This window comes from Erinaceus europaeus, chromosome 17 (assembly GCF_950295315.1).
Source record: "Erinaceus europaeus chromosome 17, mEriEur2.1, whole genome shotgun sequence".
Classification (NCBI taxonomy): Eukaryota; Metazoa; Chordata; class Mammalia; order Eulipotyphla; family Erinaceidae; genus Erinaceus; species Erinaceus europaeus.
Window position 1 is genome coordinate 12,151,845 of NC_080178.1, and position 12,580 is coordinate 12,164,424.

The 12,580-nt window shown below is 40.0% G+C and overlaps 1 protein-coding gene across 7 annotated transcripts in view; it reads left to right on the forward strand.

Annotated features, from left to right (window-relative positions):
* The window catches only part of LOC103116469 (organic anion transporter 7-like), a 64,859-nt gene extending 53,422 nt beyond the window's left edge, over positions 1–11,437 (forward strand). For 2 of the 7 annotated variants that reach the window (XM_060176374.1, XM_060176373.1), the window contains exons 6-10: positions 272–405; positions 1,669–1,883; positions 3,917–4,025; positions 5,268–5,471; positions 9,616–11,437. In XM_060176374.1, the coding sequence (XP_060032357.1) occupies positions 272–405; positions 1,669–1,883; positions 3,917–4,025; positions 5,268–5,471; positions 9,616–9,676 (723 nt within the window). In that variant the 3' untranslated portion in view covers positions 9,677–11,437. Of the gene's footprint in view, positions 1–140; positions 406–1,668; positions 1,884–3,916; positions 4,026–5,267; positions 5,472–9,615 lie in introns of those variants that run through there. The other 5 variants (XM_007526367.3, XM_060176376.1, XM_060176375.1 and 2 more) reach the window with 4 other exon arrangements.
* Positions 11,438–12,580: the final 1,143 nt, after the last annotated feature.

The following is a 12,580-nucleotide window of genomic DNA, read 5'->3' on the forward strand; positions in this document are numbered from 1 at the left end:
ATTTTGAACCTGCTATTAAATCACTAATAAAATAAAAAAAGAAATTCAGAGACAGATAGATGGTAGACAGACAGATAGATAGATAGAGAGAAGGAGACCTGCATCACTGCTTCACAGCTCATGAAGCTTCTTCCCTGCAGATGAGGACTAGACTCCTTGCTACCATCTGGCTTCCTGTGTCTGTGTTTTCTAGTAGTCAGAAAAGACAATCTTCTACCTTATCCTCTGTTGGGGTCTTAACAGCATATACTGTCTTATGACAACTGAACAGTTTTGTTTGTTGTTGAAGATTTTGACATCCACCATGCAGAGAGAGTTAGAGTCCACACAGAGGAGACCATCTTTGCTTGACATGCTCCGTTCACGCATCCTGCTTAAAAGAATCTGTCTTGTGTCTTTTGTGAGGTAAGTGTCGCACTGAATGGGGGAATATTACAACAGTGGAGACACCAATCTGTCCCTTATTGAGGGTAGGGGTTATAACATGTAGGGACTTTCTCTGTAGGGACATATTTGAGATAAACTATGTGGAAACTGTAAAGGCAATTGCTGTGTTTGGAGGTCACCAAAGGTTTAGGGCAGAATGATATGTACTAACTGTCCCACAAAGAGTACTGTTTATCACATGACTTTACAAGGCTCACCCCTGGAGATTATCCTGAGGGCTTAAATCTTTTTGCTTGATTCTATTTTTTTTTTTTTTTTGCCACCAGGGTTATTGCTGGGGCTTAATATCTGTATGACTTCACCACTCCAGTAACCATTTTCCTCTTTTTTTCTGAAAGAGAGAGAGGCAGGCACTCCCTGTGGCAGCTGAGGGCTTGAATCTGGCTCATGCTTGGTAATATGTGCATTCTATAGGGGAAGTCACCTCTCAATCCTGATTTCATTTTTCTTGAGGTAAAATTACAAAGAGATAAAATGTTCAAACATTCACAGCTCAATTGATGTGTACATCTGTGAATATATAACCACCACAAGAACAAAGTATAGAATAGGCAAAGAAGATAATTCATGTATTAGATAGACCACAGGACCCTAGAGGCTCCAGGTTCAATCTCTGGTACTACTATGACTCAGAGATGAAGAGTGACTTTCTCTCTCCTTCTCTCTCTACTTCATATATATTCTTCTTTCTCTACTTCATATATATTTTAAAATCCAGAGGGGCCCCCACAGCAAGCACCCTCTGCAAAAATTTTAATCATTATGATTCTCGTCCTCCTATAATTATTTTATGATCATTTTATTATTTATTTATTCTCCAGGGTTATCGCTGGGGCTCGGTGCCTGCATTACGAATCCACTGCTCCTAGTGGTGGCCGTTTTTTCCATATTTTTTTTTATTGGATAGGACAGAGAGAAATTGAGAGAAGAGGGGAAGATAGAGAGGAAGAGAGAAAGATAGATACCTGCAGACCTGCCTAACTGCTTGCGAAGTGACCTCTTTGCAGGTCGGGAGCCGGATCTCCAGCGCTGCTCCTTGTGCTTCGCGCCACGTGCGCTTAAACCACCCGACCCGCTATGATCATTTAAAAACAATAATCTTATAAAGAAATAGTCCACCCAGTATTCTGTGCCACTGGCTTCCTGGGTCAGTATTGTAGCATGTAAGGATTGCTAGACAACCCTGATGACCTGTGTCTTGGATCTTTTTGTTCACCACAGATTTACGTGCGTCCTCTCCTATTTTGGCCTGACTCTCAACCTGCAGCATTTGGGGAGTAATGTTTTCCTGTTCCAGGTTCTATTCGGTGTAGTCACACTCCCAGGAAATTTTGCTGCGTTTCTGATACTCCGTTACCTTCCACGTCGAAGTAGCCAACTGCTTTTATTGTCTCTGCTGGGAATCTCCATATTGGCGACTATCTTCGTGCCTCAAGGTGAGAAAAGACAAGTTGCAAGACAGTATTTTCCTAGAAAAAAAAATACATATATTTGAAATGCAAGATCATAAATTTCTTAAATTTTTTATTTAGTTATTTTTTTTTATTGAAGGGTTAATGGTTTTCAGTATAGTCTTCCTCCCTCACCACTTTCATCACCAAAGGTCTGTGTCCCCACCCCCACCCCTCAGATAACTATAATTCTCACAGTCTTAGATATAAGTTGACTTTTTTCCCCCACATTCATATGTTCAATTCTCTACATTCCGTATATGAATGAAACCATCCCACAGTTCTCCTTCATCTCCTTATGTGCTCCACTAAGCATATTCTCCAATTCCACCCATTTTATCCCAAAGGACACAATATTATCATCTTTTTTTTTCTTACTTATTTGTCATCAGAAAGTGAAAAGAAATTGAATTCAAATAGTTCCCTCAGTAAGTAAGGCTGTAGGAACAGAGCCAAAAAGATGAATTAGACCTGTATCTGCTAAAGTGTATTCATTAAAAGTGAGATCTGACTTTTTTTTTTTCCTGACACTTTCTCCAGGGCAGCAAATGGTCATTGGATTTAGGCCAATCACACTCAATAGATTAAGTGTACCTTAGTCTGGTAATTCCATGACACGTATAGACACAGTAGTGTTGCTTTTATGTCCAAGGTTTCATTTTTCTTTTATTTTTTATCTGATTCCTGCGGGAAAGTTTATTCTTGTGTCTATGCCACAGCTTTTTAAATGATAGAGGTCATAGATTAGTTTGGCATTTCTGAGTAATTGCCAGCATGAAAGGCCTATATTTCCTCTGAAGGGTGTAGGAGACACAGAATGAAGCTGAGAGAGTATACCTGATGAACTCCCCTTCTCTCATCCTTTAATGGAAATTCTCACTTATGCAAGGAGAGTTGATAAAATTACTCATTATTTGTCTACCATAGCCCATAAAACACAGACAAGTAAGTTTTCCCAGCAACCACTGCTTACTGTCTGCTTCTATGTCCCCAATGCTATGCCTACCTCAAGTACGGTCTCCTTTTATAGTTTTGGGTATGCTGATTTTTTAAAAATAATTTATCTATCAGTAACATTTATCTTTCTATTTCTTGATTGGTTTAATAACAATCAGTTCGACCATAGGATAAGAGGGGTACAATTCCACACAACTCCCACCACCAGAGCTCCATATCCCATCCCATGCTTTCCTATTCTTTATCCCTCTGGGAGCATGGACCCAGGATCATTATGGGGTACAGGAAGTGGAAGGTCTGGCTTCTGTAATTGCTTCTCCATTGAACATGGGTTTTGGCAGGTTAATCCATACCCTCAGCATGTCTCTATCTTTTCCTAGTGGGGCAGGGCTCTGGAGAGGTGGGGGTCCAGGGCACATTAGTGAGTTCATCTATCCAGGGAAGTCAGGTTGGTGTCATAGTAGCTTCTGCAACTTGGTGACTGAAAAAGTGTTAAGATATAAAAGCAGAACAAATAGTTTATTAATCGAGAACATAAAGCAAGAATATAGCAGATAAGATTTGGAGTTTCCAGCTCATGATGGATTTGCTTTTTTCTGATGATGTTAGATGTTATAAAAAAAAAAAGATTTGGGGTTTCCATTTTGGAAAGAGCTAGGAAGTCTATTTTAGGTGTATTCCAAGGGGCCCATGATTTTACTAATCTTACTTGAGCCTGACAGCTATCATGCATGTGGGTTATTTATTTATTCATTTATTTTTTATTGACAAATCCATCACTCTCGGTGGCCAATTTTTTCCTTTTTTTCTAATTTTTATTAGATAGGACTGAGAGAAATTGAGAAAGGATGGGGAGATTGAGAGAGGGAGAGAAAGATAGATATTTGCAGACCTGCTTCACTGCTTGTGAAGCAGATCCCCTGCAGTGGGGGAGCCAGGGGCTTGAACCTGGGTCCTTGTGCTTGGTAATATGTGTGCTTAACTGGGTGCACCACTGCGCAGCCAGAATGCTGATTCCTCAGATCAGATTTTCTGAGCACAACCGGTCTTTCTCTTTCCAGAAATGCAGGCTGTGCGTGCTGCTTTGGCAAGTTTTGGAATGGGACTTTGTTCTGCCTCTATCATTTGTTCTCTTACCCATGAAGGTGAACTAGCCCCCACTATAATCAGGTACAAATCTAATAGATATTTTTTGCAGGATTGAAATATGTCTATCCCAAAACAAAGCAAGGGCAAAGACAGGAATATAAATAAACTATTGGCGTCCGACTGCAGATCTGAGGTTACTTAGGAGGGGAGAGAGGAGAGAGGACCAAGGAGATGGAGTTGAAAGAGCAATAGAAACACATTCTCAATGGTGGAGGGAGACTGGTATTGTGACAAAGGGATGGGGGAGCTGTGCTTATTTATGGAGAGATGGAGTTGTAAGCCTGTGACAACACAGTCTTCTAAAGCAGTGTTTCTTCAATAAATTAAACCTTTAAAATAGAGCTTTTCTAGTTAATTGGCTTGTAGTAAAGGAAGAAAACTAGGATTGGCTATTCATCCAATACGGTCCATTAAATGATAATAATTGTCAACCATGTTTTTTTGAAAGGTGACTTTTTGCTAGGTACTGCTTTAAGTAATTTGATGCAACAGCTCATATAATCTTTTCTTCTTTACCTCCAGGGTTATTGCTGGGGCTTAGTGCCTGCACTTTGAATCCACTACTCCTGGTGGCCATTTCCTCCCTTTTAAAAAAAACTGGATAGGACAGAGAGATATTGAGAGAGGAGGGGAAGATAAAGAGGGGGAGAGAAAGATAGACAACTGCAGACTTGCTTCATTGCTTGTGAAGCAACCCCCCTCCACCCCCCCCACAGGTGGAGAGCCTGGGACTTGAACCAGGATCCTTGTGCCCGTCCTTGCGCTTCCTACTATGTGCACTTAACCCAGTGCACCACTGCCCGAACCCTGAAAGTCTTTTGGAGCTCTGCTACCTCAGTCTTGAAGGCCCTAGTGCAGAGCCACTACACTAGGTCAGCACTCTTCATATAGTCTTCTAAATACAAAGGACTAAGGGATAATTCATGGGGCAAGACATGCGTGTTGGATGGGCGTGGCCTAGATCTTCAGCCTTGGTGAATGGGAGTGGCATGATTCACAAAGGAAACTTGAGTGCAGTGGTATCTCTCCCTCCCTCTCTGTCTCTGTATGGACAAAAGTCAGCCTAGGAGTGATGAAGTCATGTATGTGTAAGGTCCTGGATCCAGAAAAAAAAATATATATATGTTGCAAATGAAAGGTAATTTCAGAAGACCAAATTTGTTTTCCACCTCCCATACTATTGTGAGGCTTCCTATACTTAAAGCAAAATACTCAACTCCAGAGTATAAGTGCACATTTTCAGCATGTGTCCTTTCTTCCTAGGGCAACACTCGCAGGAATTTCTGGACTTTGTGGTAATATTGGGGCAGTCCTGGCCCCCCTCTTGACAATCCTAGCGGTGTATTCTCCCAGTGCGCCCTGGATCACCTATGGAGTCATTCCCATCACTGGAGGCCTTATTAGCTTACTCCTTCCTGAAACCATGAACCAGCCTCTGCCTGAAACTATCCAAGATCTGGAGAATGAGTAAGTACTCCCCAGTGACCTCTCAGAGAAGCATCTGCTACAGGTCTATGGCCTTGAAGGCAGAGGAGATGAGACCTCGCTGCCGCCAAGCAGTTTAAACCAAGGATTGGGTCTGGGTTCTTTCTACGTGTTCAGTACCTTTTGATGAGCTACAATCTTTCTCTCCATGGTGATTTCAAATACCTTGAGCCTCTCTAGTCCACAAAGTCCCACTCTGTCCAGAATGCACTTGTTTTCGTGATGAAGAGGCCAAAATTTGGCACCCTGATGTGATATAACATGCCCAAGCATTTCATAAATATACACAGATCCAAACACTGTTTTTCCCCAGACCTTAGCAGCCTCAGTTCAGGAAGCGCTGTGCATTTTTTGGGGCCTATGATTTCCCTAGGCCTGCAAGAATCTTAGCTTCCAGAAAATAAGAGCCAATAGAATGGGAGTTCATTTGCTGTGTGTGTGATTGTAGCCCCAGTCAAGAGACACAGCTATTTGTTAAGATACTGGTTCAGTGGGGGGAGCCAAGAAGGTAGACTAGCATGTTCTGTTTTCCTTTGTCTCCACAACAGTAGAATACAACAGCATACATAAAAACACCAGCGAAGAAACTGGCTTAGATTTTACAAATGACAACAACAAAGGATGAAAGCCCAGCCTTCACAACTGGGGAGTGGGAGTGCTCAAAGACACATGCTAAAGGCAAAAGGCCACTCCCTTTATCCTTGGCGCCTGACCTAACTCCCCTCATGGCCTGTAGTTCCCCAAGTCATCATATTGCTGGGTCTGATCCCACTCAGCTCACCTCGCCTAGCTAAGTGTGGTCACCTGCTACCTAGCAGCCCTGGAGTTTCCATCCACCACTGTAGCCAGTGATCATACCAACTCCACCTCCCAACTCTGTACTATGCCAGATGCTCCAATTCTGTCACAACTTCATGTCCATGAATATCCAAAGGAGAATCTGTGAAGCATCCAGAGATAGAGGCAGCAGTTAGGAAGTTAGTAATCGAAAACAGCAAAGAACATTTCAGATAAGCAGCAGTCACAGGAATTAACTTCCATTAAAGCATCTTACAAGTAATACAAAAGGGGGACCAGGTGCACACATTCCTATGTACAAGGCACAGGTGGGTACTGGGTGACAGGTGGCCATTATATTGGAAAACACTTTCCAAGACAATGGATCCTGGGCTTCGAGCTTCAGAGAATCCCTCAAGTTACTGCACATAACCTACAAGTCTGTCTCCTCTCTCTCTCCCTTTCTTTCTTCCTTCCTTTTTTCCTTCCTTCCTTTTTCCCTTCCTCCCTTTTTTACTTCCTTCCTTTTCCCTTCCTCCCTTCCTTCCTCTCTCCCTTCCTCCCCATCTCTCTCTTCCTCTCTCTTTCTCTCTTTCTTTTCTTCCCCACCAAGGTTATCACTGGGACTCAGTGCCTGCATGATGAATCTGCTTCTGGCCACCATTATTTTTGTCCCTTTTTATTATTTATTTATTATTTATTATTTTTGCCTCTCTCTCTGTGTGTCATATAGGGATCGGGACAAATTGAGAAGGAAGGGGCAAATGGAGATGGGGAGAGACACCTGCAGCACTGAAGCTTCTCTTCTGTAAGCTTGAAGCCAGGTCCTTGTGCATGCCCTTACCAACTCTCACCTCCACAAATCTCTTCTTATCCCAATTTGTAATACACTAAAACCCCCAGATTTTTGATCTGACAGAACAACACAGACAGCTGACCCTGATTATGGTGTCTCGCTGTGCCTTTATGTCTCTGCCTCTCACCCACTTTGAGAAAGGAAAGGAAAAAGGACTGCCTGGAGTGCTAGAGTCATGTAGGCACTGAGCCACAGGCATAACTCTGGTAACAAAAAGGATTAGAAATTACTGGCACAATATATCTAAATCTTTGAGTGGGAAAGACCACCACCCAAGATACTCTATCCAGTTAAGAAATTAGTAATCGAAAAACAATGAAGAACATTTCAGATAAGCATCAGTTATAGGAATTAACTTCCATTAAAGCATCTTACAAGAAATACTAAAGGGGGGATCAGGCAGTGGCACACCTGATTAAGTGCACACATTCCTATGCACAAGGACCAGGGTTCAAGCCCCTGGTCTCCATCTGCAGGGAGAAAGCCTTATGAGTGGTGAAGCAGGGCTGCAGGTGTCTCTCTGTCTCTTTCCCATTATAGATCCCATCCCTTCTCAATTTCTCTCTGTCTCTATCTAATAAGTAAATAAAAAATTAATACTAAAAGAACTTCTATAAATGTTCTCTTTCATATGAAAGGAGATACATAGACAAAGTATGGGCATAAGAGAAATCAAATGAAGACATGTCTTTAGCCTCAAACTTAGAGTTATTAAGGGAATTGGAGGAGGGGTTTTGCAATGCAAGTGTACAGGGTGGGGGGGAATCTAATGGAAAGCTTATTCATGGAAGAGTAGCCACGCTTCAGTGTAGGCCATGGTGTGGTAGTATGCCTTGAAGAGATGTGAAACTGTACGTCTGAAACACTGATAGTTTTGCAAACCAAGGTAACCTCAAAATAGGTAAAAAAAAAAAAAAGTAATAAAAAAAGAAATGAGGGAGTGAGAGCTGCCCAGCCCAAGATCTATAAGCCAGCAGCAATCTGGAGACCTGGGAGGACTTAAACAAAATAGGTTTATTCAGTAGAAAGGAAATCTGGAGGTATATCTCCCTCCCACTTTGGGGAAGTTATCTTTTCCCCTTAAGACATTCAAAGCCTTCATCTTATTAAAAGGAACACATATGTCCACACATGCAAATATGCATACACACATTATAGATGTAATACACTTCACTTAAAGTTAACTGAGCTAGTATTACTAATACATGAAGAAAATCCTTCACAGAAATATCCAGAATGGTTGAGTTTATGACCAAATATATGAGTAATGTAGCATAACTAAGCTGTCATATAAAATCACCCTCTGAAGATCTGATGACCAACCTGTTGAGTGAAGAGTGGGGGTGGGGAAATTGAAGAGAGAAGACTAAAAACACCTCCCACGGATAATGCTGTATCTCAGGGAAGGGTTTTGTGTTTTGTCTGCAAAATTAAGATGGAAATGAAAGCACTGAAACATGAAAGAATGTTGACAAATAAGGGATTTTTAGATGATGAATAGGGACACATTTTAAAACTTTTCTGTACTTTCCTTGGCTTTTCCAAGCAGCTCTTTCCAATGCCATTTTACCATAAGTGAGAATAGAAACTATCAAAACTGCCTTCCCATGTTGTATCTTGTAACTTGCTCTTTTTTTTTTAAATTTCTATATTGGGGGGCTAATGGTTTACAGTCAACAGTAAAATACAATAGTTTGTACATGCATAACATTTCCCGTTTTTTCACATAACAATTCAACCCCCACTAAGTCCTCCTCTGCCATCATGTTCCAGGACTTGAGCCCTCTCATCCCCACTCCAGAGTCTTTTACTTCGGTGCAGTATACCAACTCCAGTCCAAGTTCTGCTTAGTGTTTTCCCTTCTGTTCTTATTTTTAAACTTCTGTCTATGGATGAGATCATCACATATTCATCCTTTTGTTTCTGGTTTATCTCACTTAACATGGTATCTTCAAGCTCCTTCCAAGATGGGGTGAAGGTGAAATCACCATTTTATAATAGCTGAATAATGTTCCATTGTATATATACAACTTGCTCAGCCACTCATCTTTTGTTGGACACCTGGGTTGCTTCCAGGTTTTGGCTATTATACAAATTGTGCTTCTATGAACATGGGTATACACAAATCATTTTGGATGGGTGTGTTGGGTTCCTTAGGATATATTTGCAGGACAGAAATTGCAGGGTCATAGGGTAGGCCCACTTCCGGCTTTCTAAGAATTCTCCAGACTGCTCTCCACAAGGGTTGGAACTAGGTCTTTTTTTATAACAAGATTTATTTATACTGTATGGGAAAGCATCATAGTCTATGTTAGGAGTGGGGAACCTTTTGTGTTTGTAGTCTGTAGGCCTCATTTACTCACCTATGGTCTGTACCAAGTTTGTTAGTAAAGGATAAACTTATTATGATAAAATAAGTGGTTATATATACTTGTTTGGTGGCTTCTTACGTTTTGTGTTTAATTCATGTTGGTTTTCTTATGTTTTCAACAGGAGTAAATGCTCAAGAAAAGCAAAGAGGGAAGACATTTGTTTGAAAGTGACTCAGTTTTAAGGGACCCTGAGCTAACTGCTGGTCAAAGAATGAAATAAACAAAGAAACCAAGAGAACTTCTAGATATTGGGAAAATTAGAAAACATACACAAAATGTAGATGGGAAGGTGGTTTCTTTTTTCAATTATGGTGCAAAATTACTAATTATAAAATAGCAATAATTAATAATGAGAGCCATGAAATGTGAATAGCAATATTATTTTAAGAGAAGCTTCAGGCATGAAAGTTTCTTTGCATCATCATTATTTATACCCCCACCCAGCAATATTATTTTAAAAGGACTTAGAATATTTGTATAATTTTGGTCATGTTTAACAGATTAAAGTTGATACATTTTGCAACAGGAACTGTAGAGACAAATTCTGGGAGCCTTCTACCAACCCTGACAAGTAGTTGATATGACTGAGGATTAGGAAGATTTATCAAGAGTCTTAATTCAAGGCACACAAAAACCTTGCCAACCAGTGCCTGACTATAAGCAAGCAAGTTGTGTATTGTATCCAATAAGCACCTTGGAACCCATAGATTGCCAGACTATGCTTCTTTCCAGCCCTGGATTGTGTGTTTCATCAACCCCATAAACTGAGACTCCAACCAACTTTCAGGCTTGAACACATGCCCAAGGCAACCAAATGATGACAGGCACACATGACCTTGAAACCATAGCTATTCATTGTCTAGACCCCTGGCCCAGGTGCTCAGAGTACCAGACATGACAACAAAGGAAATAATAGCAGGCATTATGGATCATGATAAAAGCCCGTGTGTGTGGTGGGGAGGATACAATAGAGATATGTAAATCTCCTAAAGAAGACTTCAGAACATAGATGCCTACTGAAATACCATCAAATAAAACAAACTTGATAAACTCAGAGAAAACTCTTATCAGAAATCAAAGAACTAGAGAAGACAGTAGCTGAACTAAAAACTCTTGTAGAGGTTCTCCACCGTAAATACAGAGTCCAAAGATCATAACACTGAGGCCAAGGATGGGGTAGAAAACATCATGAAAAAGGAACACTATGAGGAGTGGGCAGGGGAGCACCTGATTGAGTGCACACACTACAAGACACAAGGACCTGGATTCGAGTCCCCAATCCTCACTTTTAGGGGGGATGCTTCATGAGTGGTGAAGCAGGTCTGCAAGAGTCTATCTTTCTCTCTCCTTCTCTGTTTCAACCCCCTCTCTCAATCTCTGTCTGTCATATATATGAATAACATGAAGAAAAAGTCAATGAAGTAAATATAAGAGAGTTATCGAGCAACATCACAATGAACAACATTCTTATTATAGGAGTCCAGAAGGAGAAGAGCGAGAGAAACGGTAGAATTTTCATTTGAAGTAGCTAAGAATTTCCCCAAACTGAGGAAGGGTACAGACACTAAGATCCAGGAAGCTCAGAGAGTTCCAAAGAAATAAACAAAGAGAAAAAAAAAAAGTCACACCAAGACACAAGAGATAATTGTTTGTCAAAACAAAGGGTTAAATAAGAAGTGGTACTTGCAGAACTCTGTAAATGAATAAAAAAAGAGGATAGAATAGTTTAAAAATAGACACAAGGTAAAGAAACTCAAGGTTTATAAAACAACAACAACAAAACAAAAACAAGGAAGGAGATGTAGGGAAGATTAAAGCTTATTATAAAATAACAATTTAAAAAGATGATTGTATGAATGTTAATATGTTATACATAAAAGCACTATGTGTACTTTATATTTAAATGTACTATAAACACATCTAAGAGTCTCTTTTAAAACTGCCTTTGTCTCACCATTCTTTGCAGAAATATTATTTGAGCATTTCTTCTTTTCATACTTTAAAATTGTCTCATATTGCTATGACTTTTCCTTTTGCATCTGTTTTTACTTTTTTTTTTTTGAAAGTGAAATGTTCCTTGTTTCTTACTCTGTGGCACTCCTCTCAGTAACTTGCAAGGCAAGTCTGGTAATGGCAAACTCTTTTAGTTTTTGCACATCTGGCACCATTTTGATTCCTCCTTCATATGTAAATGATAGTCTTGTAGGGTAAAATATGTGTGGCAGATAGTTGTTGTGCTTTAACAACATGAATATGTCAGCCCACTTTCTCCTGGTCTCCCTGGTTTCTGCATAAAAATCAGATGCAAGTCTAAATATGGTGCCTGTATAAGTTACATTCTTCTTTTCCCTAGCAGCATCCCCAAATTTCTTTTTTGTACTTGACTTTCGATAATTTTACAATGATGTGTCTTGGTGTAGGCCTGTAGGCCTATTTCAATTTAGAAATTTTCAAGTTTTCTCTGACTCTGGAATATCTACAGCCTTACCATATCTCAGATTTGAAAAAAAATTCCACTACTATTTATTTGAATATGGTTTCTGTTTCCTTCTCTCTCTTCTCTTCTGAATTAGAGAGGTCTAATTCTTGTTTTGCTCTTTTAAATATGTCTTCAGTCAATAAAAAAAGAAAAATGGGATACATATATATATATATATGCATATAGATTGTTATAGAAGTTATAGTCAACCCATATCTGTGATCTTGGGAGAACTACTGCAGTGTCCAATGGAGGGAATGTGGATATGGAACTCAGGTGTGGGAAAGGTGTGAAGTTATATCCCTGCTGTCTTATAATTTTGTGAATCCATAGTACATCATTAGTAAGAAAAAAATAGTGTCTTCAGTCTCTCAAAGAGTTGCTGCTTGTTTTTCCTAAACGTTTCCCCCCTCCTTTTGCAGTCAATTTGCCTTCTATTCCTGATGTTCTCTCTTCTGCCTTGGAAAGCCTACTTCCTTGACTGGCTATGTAAGGCTGCAAAGCATCCTCCACATCTATTTTTCATGTTGTCATTGAGTAAATGTTTGATGCTATGTATTCCCCTTTAATCCATTTCTTTGTATTAAATGGAGAATTTTTATTTCTC